Source organism: Agaricus bisporus (assembly GCF_000300575.1).
Source record: "Agaricus bisporus var. bisporus H97 unplaced genomic scaffold AGABI2scaffold_11, whole genome shotgun sequence".
NCBI lineage: Eukaryota > Fungi > Basidiomycota > Agaricomycetes > Agaricales > Agaricaceae > Agaricus > Agaricus bisporus.
This window is the reverse complement of record NW_006267346.1, coordinates 492,442-504,016: the sequence shown is the minus strand read 5'-3', so window position 1 is coordinate 504,016 and position 11,575 is coordinate 492,442. Positions and strand designations below refer to the sequence as shown.

Here is an 11,575-nt window from a genome sequence, read left to right as displayed (position 1 = left end):
ATGCCAGTGAGCTGCGAAGGCATCTAAAACATGCCAGATAACATATGCGACAATATGTATGCAAGAGTGTGAGGAGGATGCTGGAGCAGACGGGAGAAGGGGTTTGTATATATGTATGGTGGACTTGAATCATAGCCGTTTGCGATTCACTGTCATCCCTCCATCTTTGGGTGAGCTTGTTGGGAACAAAAGAAATCGGCGCGAAGCGTTGAGCGACAGCGTGAAGTCTTGAGTTGAACGAGAGAGATGGTGACGACGTGACTTGCGACACCGAGGCTCGTGGGGTGTTGACTCTGTCGGAGTATTTACATAGGAATTTATAAATAGGTCATAGATCACATCATTTACCAGCACTGCAACGACAGCAATCAGTAATGCGTGTCAGCTGCGCCCACTGCTCTCTTACACTTCACCTCTATTCAACATGTCCAGCCGATCTTCCGTCCAGAAACTCCATACGAATGCTGGCCTTACAAAGGAAGCCGAGGCCGAAGTTAGGAGAGCCATGGGTCGGACGTTGAAGAAGCTCGACGATGTAGAGATGGAGATTGCTCGTCTGCAAGACAGGCTTGTCGTTCTCGGTCGGAGGGAACAGGAAACTAAACGCTTCATCGAGGTTCATGAAGGATTCCTCTCTCCCATTCGTCGACTCGTTCCAGAAATCCTACAAGAGATTTTCTGGTTATGTCTTCCGGTTGCTCATAACTCTGTGCTCACCGCCGAAGAAGCACCACTCTTATTGGGTCAAGTCTGCCATCGATGGCGCCAGATTGCTTATTCCACACCAAAACTATGGTGCTCACTTCATATCAGCGTTCCACCTGTCACTCATCCTTGCACCACAGCGATATTCGAAGCTTCTGAGGCATGGATCACTCGCTCCGGCATACTCCCACTTTCCATCTCAATTTCTGATGCTAAACAGATGGAAGTATCCAGGGACCAATTCCGGCCGTATTTTGACCTCATTACAAAACACGCTCGACGGTGGAGGAATATTCACCTTCAGGTCCCCTTCTGTGATATGATAGATTTCCTCGTGGAAACCGATGGGGACCGTTTTTCCCTGCTCGAGGGTCTTCACTTTGATCGGACCTTTTTGGGTGCGGTGGATCATCCACTGTCGAGGAAGGATGGCATCCTATCTGCTCCCCTACTCCGTGTTCTATCCATAAACAAAGTTTATGTGCAATTTCTAGACCTCCCTGTCCAGTGGAGCTTGCTTACAGGCCTGAAAATTGGTTTAAAATATTCCAAGTCACACGAAGTCTTCGAGCTATTGACACTTTGTTTAAATTTGGAAACGTGCGCTTTAGACTTCAACACCTCACGCCATCCATTTGCGAATTTACAATCCCCCGGCAGCATACCCAATATCATTTTAACCAAACTTCGAACATTGGAGATTTCTGGGCAAGTACATCAAAGCCATACCTCGTTGATTCTACTCGACAATCTTGCCACACCCGCTTTACGACATCTTGCGTATCACCTTTATGGCCGGCGAAGTTTAGCATCCACAGACATTTTATTATCGTCAAAAGTCTTTCGTTCATTTTCCCAAAGGCTCAATCAACCACTCGAAGAACTAGAAATTCATGTTAACGGATCGACGACGACATATTTGATAGAACTTTTCTCCCTTTTTCCCGGTTTGAAGAGGTTATCATTATCATATCCCTCTACATCTTCCCATTTACCATGCAACGATGGCTTGCTTTTGGGATTTATTCCGTCTGCGCATATAAGTCATCACCAGTCATGTTCATTTGAAGAGAACCAAGTAGATGATTATGAACCATTTTCGCCTTCATCTAGTACTTGCCTTTGTCCTAACCTCGAAGTCCTCAACATCGAGAATGCTTCGTTCTCGAAGCACATCCTACTTGAATGTCTTCGGTCGCGCTTGGTGGACTATGCCACGTGTAATGTTGCACGTCTCCGCCGTTTCACCATCAAAACGAGCGTGAAGGACCATGATATGATGGAGGAGATTGATAATTTGGTTAAAGAATCGGGATTATGGTGAAACTCAGACATATACCTTCGCCTAGACCTAGAGGATCTTTTTCACCACCTCAGCGCAGATTTCTCCCTTCAACGGTATTCGGGAGGTATTTGGAGTTTGATTGATTTATATATCGATAGCAGGCGGCGTATCTCATTCTCGGTTGTTAGGCCGCAGGCCCGCAGCGTGTGTCAGTCGGGGGGGCTAGGGAACCATAGCTTTCTATGGTCTTTTGGTAAATCGGTTTAGTCTTTGCGGTGCATATTAGCGATACGAACTTGTTTTATCTTGTTTGACTCTCATTTTCTGCTCTCCGTAGTTTTTTTGTGTGAGATAGATTAGCTGAAGAACCCGGTTTACTGGACGAGTGCCGGTGTTCAATGCCTAGAGAAATGTCCGCTGCGTATTCATACAGATAAAGATGTTCCCGCAGTATTCCGGGATTGTAAAATACGCACTGGGGGGTCATCGACTCGGTCGGAGTATTTGCATATAATCTATAAATAGATCACATCATTTACCAGCGCAATCAATAATACGTGTCGGCTGCGCTCACTGCTCTTTTACACCTCACCACTATTCAACATGTCCAGCCGATCTTCTGACCATACGAAACTCCGTACAAATGCTGCCCTTACAAAGGAAGCCGAGACTGAAGTTAGAAGAGCCATGGGCCGGACGTTGAAGAAGCTCGGTGCTGTAGAGATGGAGATTGCTGGTCTGCAAGACAGGCTTGTTGTTCTCGGTCAGAGGAAACAGGACACTAAAAGCTTCATTGAGGCTCATCAGAGACTTCTCTCTCCCATCCGTCAACTCCTTCCAGAAATCCTACAAGAGATCTTTTGGCAATGTCTTCCAGTTGCTCATAATTCCGTGCTCAGCGCCAAAGAAGCACCGCTTGTACTCGGTCGAGTCTGCAGTCAATGGCGCCGGATTGCATATTCCACACCAAAACTATGGTGCTCGCTTCATATTGCCATTCCGCCGCTCACTTATTCTCGAGCCCAAGCAATATTCGAAGCTTATGAGGCGTGGATTGCTCGCTCAGGCATACTCCCACTTTCAATCTCAATCTCTGATGCTAAACAGTTGGAAGTATCCAAGGACCAATTCCGGCCGTATTTTGAACTCATTACATTGCACACTAGACGGTGGAGGAGTATTTATTTTCAAGTCCCCTTCGGTGATAAGTTAGATTTCCTTGCGGAAATCGATGGGGATCGCTTCCCCCTGCTCGAGGGTTTTCACGTTGACCGGGGCTATTTTGGGAATCTGGCCATGGTAGATCACCTGCTTTCGAGGAAGGACGGCATCCTATCTGCTCCCTTACTCCGTGTTCTATCCATAAGCAGAATTTCTTTGGGAACGCTTGACCTCCCTGTCCAGTGGAGCTTGCTCACAGGCCTTAATTTGTCGTATGCCAACCTACAAGAATGCTTCGAGTTGTTAACACTTTGTTTGAATTTGGAAACGTGCACCTTGTACGACGTTGGCAGATCACATCATTCATTTTCGAATTCACAATCATCCAACAAGAGCAGACCCAACATTGTTCTGTCTAAACTCCAAACACTGGAGATTGTTGGGGAGTTACGTCAGGACGACACCTCATGGATCCTACTCGACAATCTTGCTACACCCGCTTTACGATGTTTTGTATACCGCACTTTTGAAGGGCAGGATTTGTCGCCAACTGACCTTTTATTGTCTATAAAAGTCTTTCGTTTATTTTTCCAAAGGCTCAATCAACCACTCGAAGAACTACAACTCAATGTTAGTAGCTCAATGACGACATTTTTGACGGAACTTCTCTCCCTTGTTCCTAGCTTGAAGAGGTTATCATTATTATATCCCTCTACGTTTTACGGTTCACCTTGTGGCGACTGCATGCTCCTGGGATTTATTCCGTCTGAGCATAAAAGTCACCACCATTCATGCTCATCCGATGCGCAACAAATAGATGATCATGAATCAAATTCTCCTTCATCTAGTACTTGCCTTTGTCCCAACCTCAAAGTCCTCAACATCGATAATGTATCAATCTCAAAGCATGTCCTACTCGAATATCTTCGGTCACGGTTGGTGGACTACGAAAAGTATAATGTTGCGCCTCTTCGTCGCTTCAACGTATCGTTTAATTTGAAGCCAGAGGACGAAACCGTGACTGCGGAGGAGATTGCCAAGATTGATGGGTTATGCAAAGAGGCGGGGTTATTGGTGAAATTTGAACCTAGTGATCACTTGACTGCACCGAAGGAACCCCCTCCGTCATCCTTTGGAGAATATTTCCCATCGTGGTCTTCAACAGATACTTGGAATATGAGCTTCGATTGATTTTGTATATACTCTGATAAATGCTCGAAGATGCGTATATTACATATTTGTCCGGATATCTAAATAAATATACAAAGGAATGTGATACGTGACTTTGGTTAGTATACTTTCCAGGTGCAGGATAGTCTTTCAACAAGTTGATTTTTTGCCTTTGAGATGAGTATTGGTGATGCGGACTTGATGCTGTCTGGGAGCACTGCCTCTTTTGCCTTTCTTTTTTTATCAATAACAGGAAGGGGACAAACGTACTAATTCACATTATTCGGGACTTTCAAATCGTGCCAAAACTTCCTAAACTCCTCTTCCACCAATTTAGTATTCACCAGCACCCAGGCTCGGACTCCTTTTGCGGTTTCAATTCATCCACGCGAAGTCGACCTTCTTTGACTGTATGCGTGTCAGCGAGGACTTTGCCGTTTTTTTTTTTGCGTTCCTCGATGGTAGCTTTCCCTGGTCTTCAGATAAAATAGTTTAGAATATGCATGGGGAGGATCGTTGACTCAGTCGGAGTACTATTTGCGTATAATTTATAAATAGATCACATCATTTACAAACGCTGCAACGACAGCAATCAGTAATGCGTGTCAGCTACAGTGCGCCCACTACTCTCTTACATTTTACTACTATCCAATATGTCCAGCCGATCTTCTGTCTATCAGGAATTCCGTACAAACGCTGCCCTTACAAAGGAAGCCGAGGATGAAGTTAGAAGAACTATGGGCCGGACGTTGAAGAAGCTTGACGCTGTAGAGATGGAGATTGCTCGTCTGCAAAACAGGCTTGTCGTTCTCGGTCGGAGGGAACAGGAAACTAAACACTTCATCGAGGTTCATGAAGGATTCCTCTCTCCCATTCGTCGACTCGTTCCAGAAATCCTACAAGTGATTTTCTGGTTATGTCTTCCGGTTGCTCATAACTCCGTGCTCAGCGCCAAAGAAGCACCACTTCTCCTTGGTCGAGTCTGCAGTCAATGGCGCCGGATTGCTTATTCTACACCAAAGCTATGGTGCTCACTTCATATTGCCGTTCCGCCCCTCACTTATCCTCAAGCCCAAGCGATGTTCGAAGCTTCTGAGGCATGGATCACTCGCTCGGGCATACTCCCACTTTCCATCTCAATCTCTGATTTTGAGCAGATGGAAGTATCTGAGGGTCAGTTCCGGCCGTATTTCGAGCTCATCACAAAACATGCTCGACGCTGGAAAACTATTCACCTTCACGTTCCACTCTGTGATATAAAGGATTTCCTTATGCAACTTGACGTGGATCGATACCCTATACTCGAAGGTTTTCACACTGACCAGGGCACTTTGGGAGAAGTTGGGACTCTGGATGTTGCGCTTTGGAAAAAGGATGGCATTTTAGCTGCTCCTTCACTGCGTGTTTTATCTATAAACAATCTTTCTAAGCGATTGTTTGACCTTCCTGTTCGATGGAACCTGCTTACAGGTCTCGATCTCATGTATTCTGATCGACACGAAGTCTTCAAACTTTTATCGCTTTGTTCGAATTTGGAAATGTGCGCTTTGCACCTGGATATCTCAGACCTTCCATACTCGAATTCACAATTCTTCGATGATAGTGGACCTAATGTCGTTTTGTCGAAACTTCGAACACTGAAGATAACTGGGGGTAGTGGCTATAACTCGTTGATCCCAATCAATACCCTCTCCACACCTGCTTTACGACATTTTGCATACTTCCACACCTACAAGGGGCGAGTTTATCCGTATCCAGACTTTTCAGTAACATCAAACGTCTTTCGATCGTTCTTCGAAAGGCTTAACCAACCACTCGAAGAATTGGAATTCGAGACTGATAGCGCCCCGGTGGAATTATTGATGGAACTTCTCTCCTTTCTTCCTGATTTGAAGAGGTTATCACTCATACATACCTCTGTTCTATGTTATTCGCCTTCGCCTTTCGGAGACTGTTTGCTTTTGGGATTTATTCCATCTGAGCATAGGAGTCATTGTCAATCATGTTTATCCGAAGCGGACAATGTAGGCGACTTTAATCTCAGTTATCCTTTATCAAGTCCTTGCCTTTGTCCCAACCTCGAAATCCTAAACGTCGCTCGTGCTTGTCTTTCAAAACACGTCTTGTTTGAATATCTTCGTTCGCGGTTGGTGGATTATGACAAGTACAATGTTACACGTCTCCGCCGTTTCAGTGTGTCGTTCATGACGAGTGTAGAGGATTATGAAATGATGGAGGAGATTGATGATGGGTGGGTTGACGAATTGGGGTTAGTGGTGAAACTCGGAGATAAGTCTTTGGCTACAGTTGGGGAAACCTCTTCACCCTCCGAGCCTCCCTGTATATATTTTGCGGGTATCTGAAATAAATATACAAAATGTGTGTCTAAGTAATGATCAATATAGGAGGGGACAAACCGTGACGCTCATTGCTGCGATCTTCAAAGTATGTCCACTTGAAAGTCGCCAACTAAGGACGACCATACTAAGAACGAGCGCGCGGAACTGAACACGAACAGAAATAAGATTGAAAGGAACTGACTATCTACTCGTCGCCCTACAGTATAAGTATCAGTGGAAAGAGGTAAGAATGAAGCTGGCTCTGTTTCGTAACGCTCTCGATATAGGAGGGGACAAACGCTCAATGCTGCGATCTTCAAAGCACGTCCACTTCGGTCGCGGATTGGTGGAAATAATATTGTGCTGCGTATATTACAAAATTATGCGGATATCTAAAAAAAAAAATTAATATATACAAATGTGTTTGTGTCTACTTTCCGGGTGCAGGATAATCTTTTGACAAGTCGATTTCGCCTTTGAGATGAGTGTTGGTGATGCGGACTTGACGTTGTCGGGGAGCACCGCCTCTTTTGCCTTTCTTTTTTGTTGTAGGTGCTTTGGGGAGGGAGGATTCTGCGTTGGTTACTTGTAGACCCTCTGTTCGATGTGTCATGAGTTTTAGATCAAGTGAAAGAGAAAGCTCGCACCGTTAGCCAATTGTTTCAATAAATCCACATCATTAGGAACTTTCAAATCATGCCACAACTTTCTAAACTCCTCTTCCACCAATTTACCAGCTCCCTCCTCTTCCGGTTTGAGTTCATTATAAAACACCATTCGAAGTTGACCATCTTTCACTGTCCGCGTCACAAGCACTTCTCCTTCCTTTTCGAGTTCCTCAATAGCTTGAGGTGCTTCTTTCCAAGAATCTTTCAGAGCACGTGCAGAAATTCCTGAGCCTTTACGAGTTTGACGTTGAATTTCGACGAGGAGAGCAGCTTTGGAACGGAAATTGAATTCATGTTTGTAAGAATATAAATCGGTTTTAGGGTCATATTGGACTTTATCATGGGCTTTGAATTTTTCGAGAAGAAGGTGATTGGTGTCTAGAGGTGTGTTTGTGACGATAGCGATGTCTTGTAATCGCATAGGGTTATGTGTCGACTGGATGTGTGTTTCATAATTAAAAGTGTGATGGATGGAGGGTGTGGAAGTGGATTTACTTTGAGATGGCTGACGGCATAGACGAGTTGAGTGTTGACGTTGGTTCCGGTGCCTGTGTCTGCAGGTTGCGAGTAGACGATGTCTGCGCCCATGGTGGCTGATGAAAGGGAGAGCGTGACTTGTGACGTGACAATTATTTGGTTATGGTAAACAGATAAAAAGTTGCTCCTTGCGATTATCGAGAATGGATGACTCGCCATGGGACGACAACCCAAGTCTACTACAAGACACAGAGTGGTCAAAACTATCCACCAACTTTACTAATGTTCGTTTACTCAATTATTCTTGTCAAAATGCATTAAGATCATTTTTAGGCAGGGTACCGGGAAGGGTTGACTGCAGGAAAAGAAGCTGCGCTCCAAGCGGGGTTTGACGAGGGGTTTGCCGAAGTCGGTGGACCGTTGGGTCGGGAGATAGGACAGGCACGGGGGATGGCGTCGGCAATGTTGTGGATGGTGTCGACGCGGGGCTGGCTGTTGGATGCTGAGGCCGAGATACGGGCGATTGCCGCTGAACTGGGTGCGGCAGAGGAGGGGCGGGTGCGGGTGTTGGGGGCGAGGTTGGCTGACATAATGAAGGAGCACGTGAGGAGGAATACATAACAGCGAGGAGTGAACATGTGAAATGGGTGATGACGCTGCCAGTGCTCGCCCTCGCCCACCCCCTCGTTCTCCTCCCCGCCGCAAACTTTGCTGTCCCCGTCTCGAAACCCATCGCAGACGCTATCCTCGAGCTCATCGACTCTTCCGATGCCCTCCCCATCGTCGCCGCCGTGCCTCTCACCCAGCCCTCTCACCCTCTTCCGGACGCAGATTCTCCATCTTACCCCCAGCAGCCGCCATTAGCAGAGTGGGGGACTGCCGCTCGTGTCCTTCGTCTCGTCAAGCCACCAGCCCGGAACCGCCGCCAGCCCTATCTCGTCTCTCTTCATGGCCTAACCCGCGTACACCTCAATCTCCAGTCAGGCAAGGACAAGCTTCAACACATCACCGACTCGTTACCCTCCCTCCATGTCGATTACCCTTCTAATGAAAAGGTTCCCAGCAAAGAGGCCATCGACAAGTTCAAACAGGCCGCTTTCAGACTTCTCGATCGTTTATCACGAGACGCAGTACAGCCCTCGCGCAAGGAGGGTTACAACAAGATAGCCAATATGCTGGATGAGATTACCGATGCCAGGACCCCCTGGATGGCCGATGTGCTCGTTGGAAGCATCAACACTGACTATGCTGACAAATTAGGTTTGTCCTATACTTGACTTTTGTCCAAAGTATTCCACCGTAACTTTTGGTTCTTAGCTCTACTCAGCACCCCGGACCCAGCTGCTCGGATTTCTCTTGCCGCCGACATCTTTCTCAAACAAGCGTCCATCTCCGAAGTCACCAAGAAGATCGCTTCTGCCGTTGACGAGTCCTTGTCCAAACAGCAAAAAGAGTACTTCCTCCGCCAACAACTCGCGGCTATTCAGAGAGAACTGACAACACTACAACGGAGTAACGGAAATGGCATAAATAACCCACCTGATGCTTCCAGTGGCAGCACCTCGAGCGAACTAGATGATGATGAGCAGCATGAGGCGGACGATTTAGCGGACCTCAAGAAGCGTATCGAAGCCATGGACCCAGGAAGCGAAGAACGCAAAATGGGCGTGCGGGAATGGAGAAGGTTGAAAAGGATACCTCAGGGAAGCGTCGAGAATGGTGTCATTCGAAGCTACGTGAGTACACTACTTTTTCTCCATCCCTTCGCCTCCTCATGTCTCTGCACAGCTTGATTGGCTGACCTCTGTTCCTTGGTCAAATACTCCTGTCCAAGTAAATGGGGGAATCAAAGACAAAGCCTTCCTTCAAAAGGCACGCGATCAACTTGATGCCGACCACTTCGGCCTTGATAAGATTAAAAAGCGGTTGATCGAGTATTTAGCCGTGGTAAGGCTAAAGGAAATCAATGCAGAGAGAGAAACGCGCGAGGCAGAGGCATTGGCCTCCGCCGAAGAAGCTGCCAAGAATGCTTCATCGGCTGACTCGGTTCGAAAGGATGAAAACTCCATTGTTCCATATGACCCGAAATCCGCTTCTCCTCCTAAATTCCGACAACCCCAAACCACTCAAACTCCGTCCCCGTCCGCTCGTCCGCCCTCGAATACCACCAAAGGTCCCATACTCTTATTCGTCGGTCCGCCTGGTACAGGGAAAACATCTCTGGGACAATCTATTTCACGGGCTTTGGATAGACCGTATCAACGTATTGCGCTTGGTGGGGTTCGAGATGAAGCTGAAATCCGTGGTCATCGGCGCACTTATGTTGCTTCCGGTCCAGGGTTGATTGTGCAAGCCCTCCGTAAAGCCGGACGTCGAGATCCTGTTATCGTCCTCGACGAAATTGATAAAATCGGTCAGAGCAACTTTCATGGCGATCCAGGAGCGGCTTTATTAGAAGTCCTGGATCCCGAACAAAATCATACTTTTAACGATCATTACGTCAACGTTCCTATCGATTTATCGCAAGTTTTATTCATCTGCACTGCGAATACGCTTGATACGATTTCATCGCCGCTATTGGATCGATGTGAGATTATACAATTGAGTGGGTATACGTATGATGAAAAGATCAGTATTGCGAAGCGATTTTTGGTTCCGAAACAGTTGAGGGTGAATGGATTGAAGGAGGAGCATTTGGATATGAGTGAAGGTGCTATGAGGGGGATTGCTGTGAGATATACTAGGGAGGCTGGGGTGAGGAGTTTGGAGAGAGCTATTGGGGGGGTGGTGAGGTTTAAGGCTGTGGAATGGGCGGATTGGGTGGAAAAGTGTGAAAGAGAAGGGAAGGCGCTTTTTGTGCCTCCGTCGAGACCGTCGTCGGCGGCGGAAGATACTGGAGTTTATAATCCTCTCGTCGAGCTTTCACAGCTGGAAAATATACTCGGTCTGCCGCGATATGATTCGGCAGAAGAAAAGGAGAGAGAAGAGAAGCGAGGGGTCGTATATGGGTTAGTTGTTATGGGACAAGGGGAAGGTGGAATTTTGCCGGTGGAAACGATTATGGTGCCTGGGTCGGGGAGATTGAAATTGACGGGATCGCTTGGGGAGGTGATTAAGGAGAGTGGGGAGTTGGCGTTGAGTTGGGTGCAGAGACATGCGTGGGAGTTGGGGGTGGTGGATGGGAGGATGCAGGATCCGTTGAAGACTTTGGGGAGTGGGTCGAGAAAGGTGGTAGGTGGGGGAGGAGGGGGGGAAGGGGGTGTGGATGTGCATTTGCATTTGCCGGCTGGGGCGCAGAAGAAGGATGGGCCGAGTGCTGGTGTGGCGATGACGTGTGCTTTAGTTTCGTTGCTTACTGGGGCTTGTGTACCTGTTAACGTGGCTATGACTGGCGAGGTACGTTTTTTGTTTTTTTTTTACCCTTCTTTCATTTCTTTCTCAACTCACCCACACTTTATTTGAAGATTACGCTTCGAGGACGGGTGACTCCTGTAGGAGGAATTAAAGAAAAGGTGTTGGGAGCACATAGAGCGGGTATAACTAAAGTGATATTGCCGTATGCGAATAGGAAGGATGTGGAACATGATGTGCCTGTGGAGGTGAAGAGGCAGATGGAGTTTGCGTTTGTGAGGACTGTGGAGGAGGCTTTGGAGGCTGCGTTTGGGAAGGAGGTTGTTGGATGGAGGAGGCCTGGTAGTAGTGGGAATAATAATGGGAATAGTGGGAGTGGGAATGGGGGAGAGGAGGAGGGGGGGGATGATCCGTTTGGT

At 47.1% G+C, this 11,575-nt stretch overlaps 5 protein-coding genes across 5 annotated transcripts in view; 4 read left to right on the top strand and 1 right to left on the bottom strand.

Moving 5' to 3' along the window:
• Positions 1 to 390: 390 nt before the first annotated feature.
• AGABI2DRAFT_210234 (hypothetical protein) lies at positions 391 to 3,011 on the top strand (the record flags this gene model as incomplete). Its single annotated transcript, XM_006455657.1, has 2 exons — positions 391 to 442; positions 2,612 to 3,011. Coding segments are annotated over exons 1-2 (417 nt in total), but the record flags the coding sequence as incomplete, so codon positions are not given.
• Positions 3,012 to 4,974: 1,963 nt separating this feature from the next.
• On the top strand, positions 4,975 to 6,684 carry AGABI2DRAFT_121621 (hypothetical protein; the record flags this gene model as incomplete). The annotated part of the gene is made up of 1 exon (XM_006455656.1): positions 4,975 to 6,684. One exon carries the CDS (start codon positions 4,975 to 4,977, stop codon positions 6,682 to 6,684), a length of 1,710 nt encoding a protein of 569 aa, XP_006455719.1.
• A 324-nt stretch (positions 6,685 to 7,008) lies between these two features.
• AGABI2DRAFT_227224 (hypothetical protein) lies at positions 7,009 to 7,943 on the bottom strand. The gene is made up of 3 exons (XM_006455655.1): positions 7,824 to 7,943; positions 7,308 to 7,764; positions 7,009 to 7,257 (listed from the first exon to the last, which is right to left on the bottom strand). The coding sequence occupies exons 1-3, from the start codon at positions 7,914 to 7,916 to the stop codon at positions 7,091 to 7,093; spliced, it is 717 nt and encodes a 238-aa protein (XP_006455718.1). The 5' UTR covers positions 7,917 to 7,943; the 3' UTR covers positions 7,009 to 7,090.
• A 74-nt stretch (positions 7,944 to 8,017) lies between these two features.
• On the top strand, positions 8,018 to 8,448 carry AGABI2DRAFT_195111 (hypothetical protein). The gene is made up of 2 exons (XM_006455654.1): positions 8,018 to 8,089; positions 8,139 to 8,448. Exon 2 carries the CDS (start codon positions 8,256 to 8,258, stop codon positions 8,424 to 8,426), a length of 171 nt encoding a protein of 56 aa, XP_006455717.1. The 5' UTR covers positions 8,018 to 8,089; positions 8,139 to 8,255; the 3' UTR covers positions 8,427 to 8,448.
• A 7-nt stretch (positions 8,449 to 8,455) lies between these two features.
• The window catches only part of AGABI2DRAFT_187908 (hypothetical protein), a gene marked incomplete at both ends in the record, with an annotated part of 3,956 nt that continues 836 nt past the window's right edge, over positions 8,456 to 11,575 (top strand). The window contains 4 exons of the mRNA XM_006455653.1: positions 8,456 to 9,065; positions 9,123 to 9,541; positions 9,594 to 11,201; positions 11,270 to 11,525. Of these exons, the coding sequence (XP_006455716.1) occupies positions 8,456 to 9,065; positions 9,123 to 9,541; positions 9,594 to 11,201; positions 11,270 to 11,525 (2,893 nt within the window). The remainder of the gene's footprint in view (positions 9,066 to 9,122; positions 9,542 to 9,593; positions 11,202 to 11,269; positions 11,526 to 11,575) is intronic.

Excerpts from the sequence above, each read along its gene's own strand:
- AGABI2DRAFT_227224 (XM_006455655.1), bottom strand. The coding sequence starts at position 7,916 with ATGGGCGCAGACATCGTCTACTCGCAACCTGCAGACACAGGCACCGGA. Across the intron at positions 7,765-7,823 it reads ATGCCGTCAGCCATCTCAAA|TCGACACATAACCCTATGCG; the intron begins GTAAATCCACTT and ends ACACACATCCAG. Across the intron at positions 7,258-7,307 it reads ATTGAAACAATTGGCTAACG|AGGGTCTACAAGTAACCAAC; the intron begins GTGCGAGCTTTC and ends CACATCGAACAG.
- AGABI2DRAFT_195111 (XM_006455654.1), top strand. The coding sequence starts at position 8,256 with ATGGCGTCGGCAATGTTGTGGATGGTGTCGACGCGGGGCTGGCTGTTG.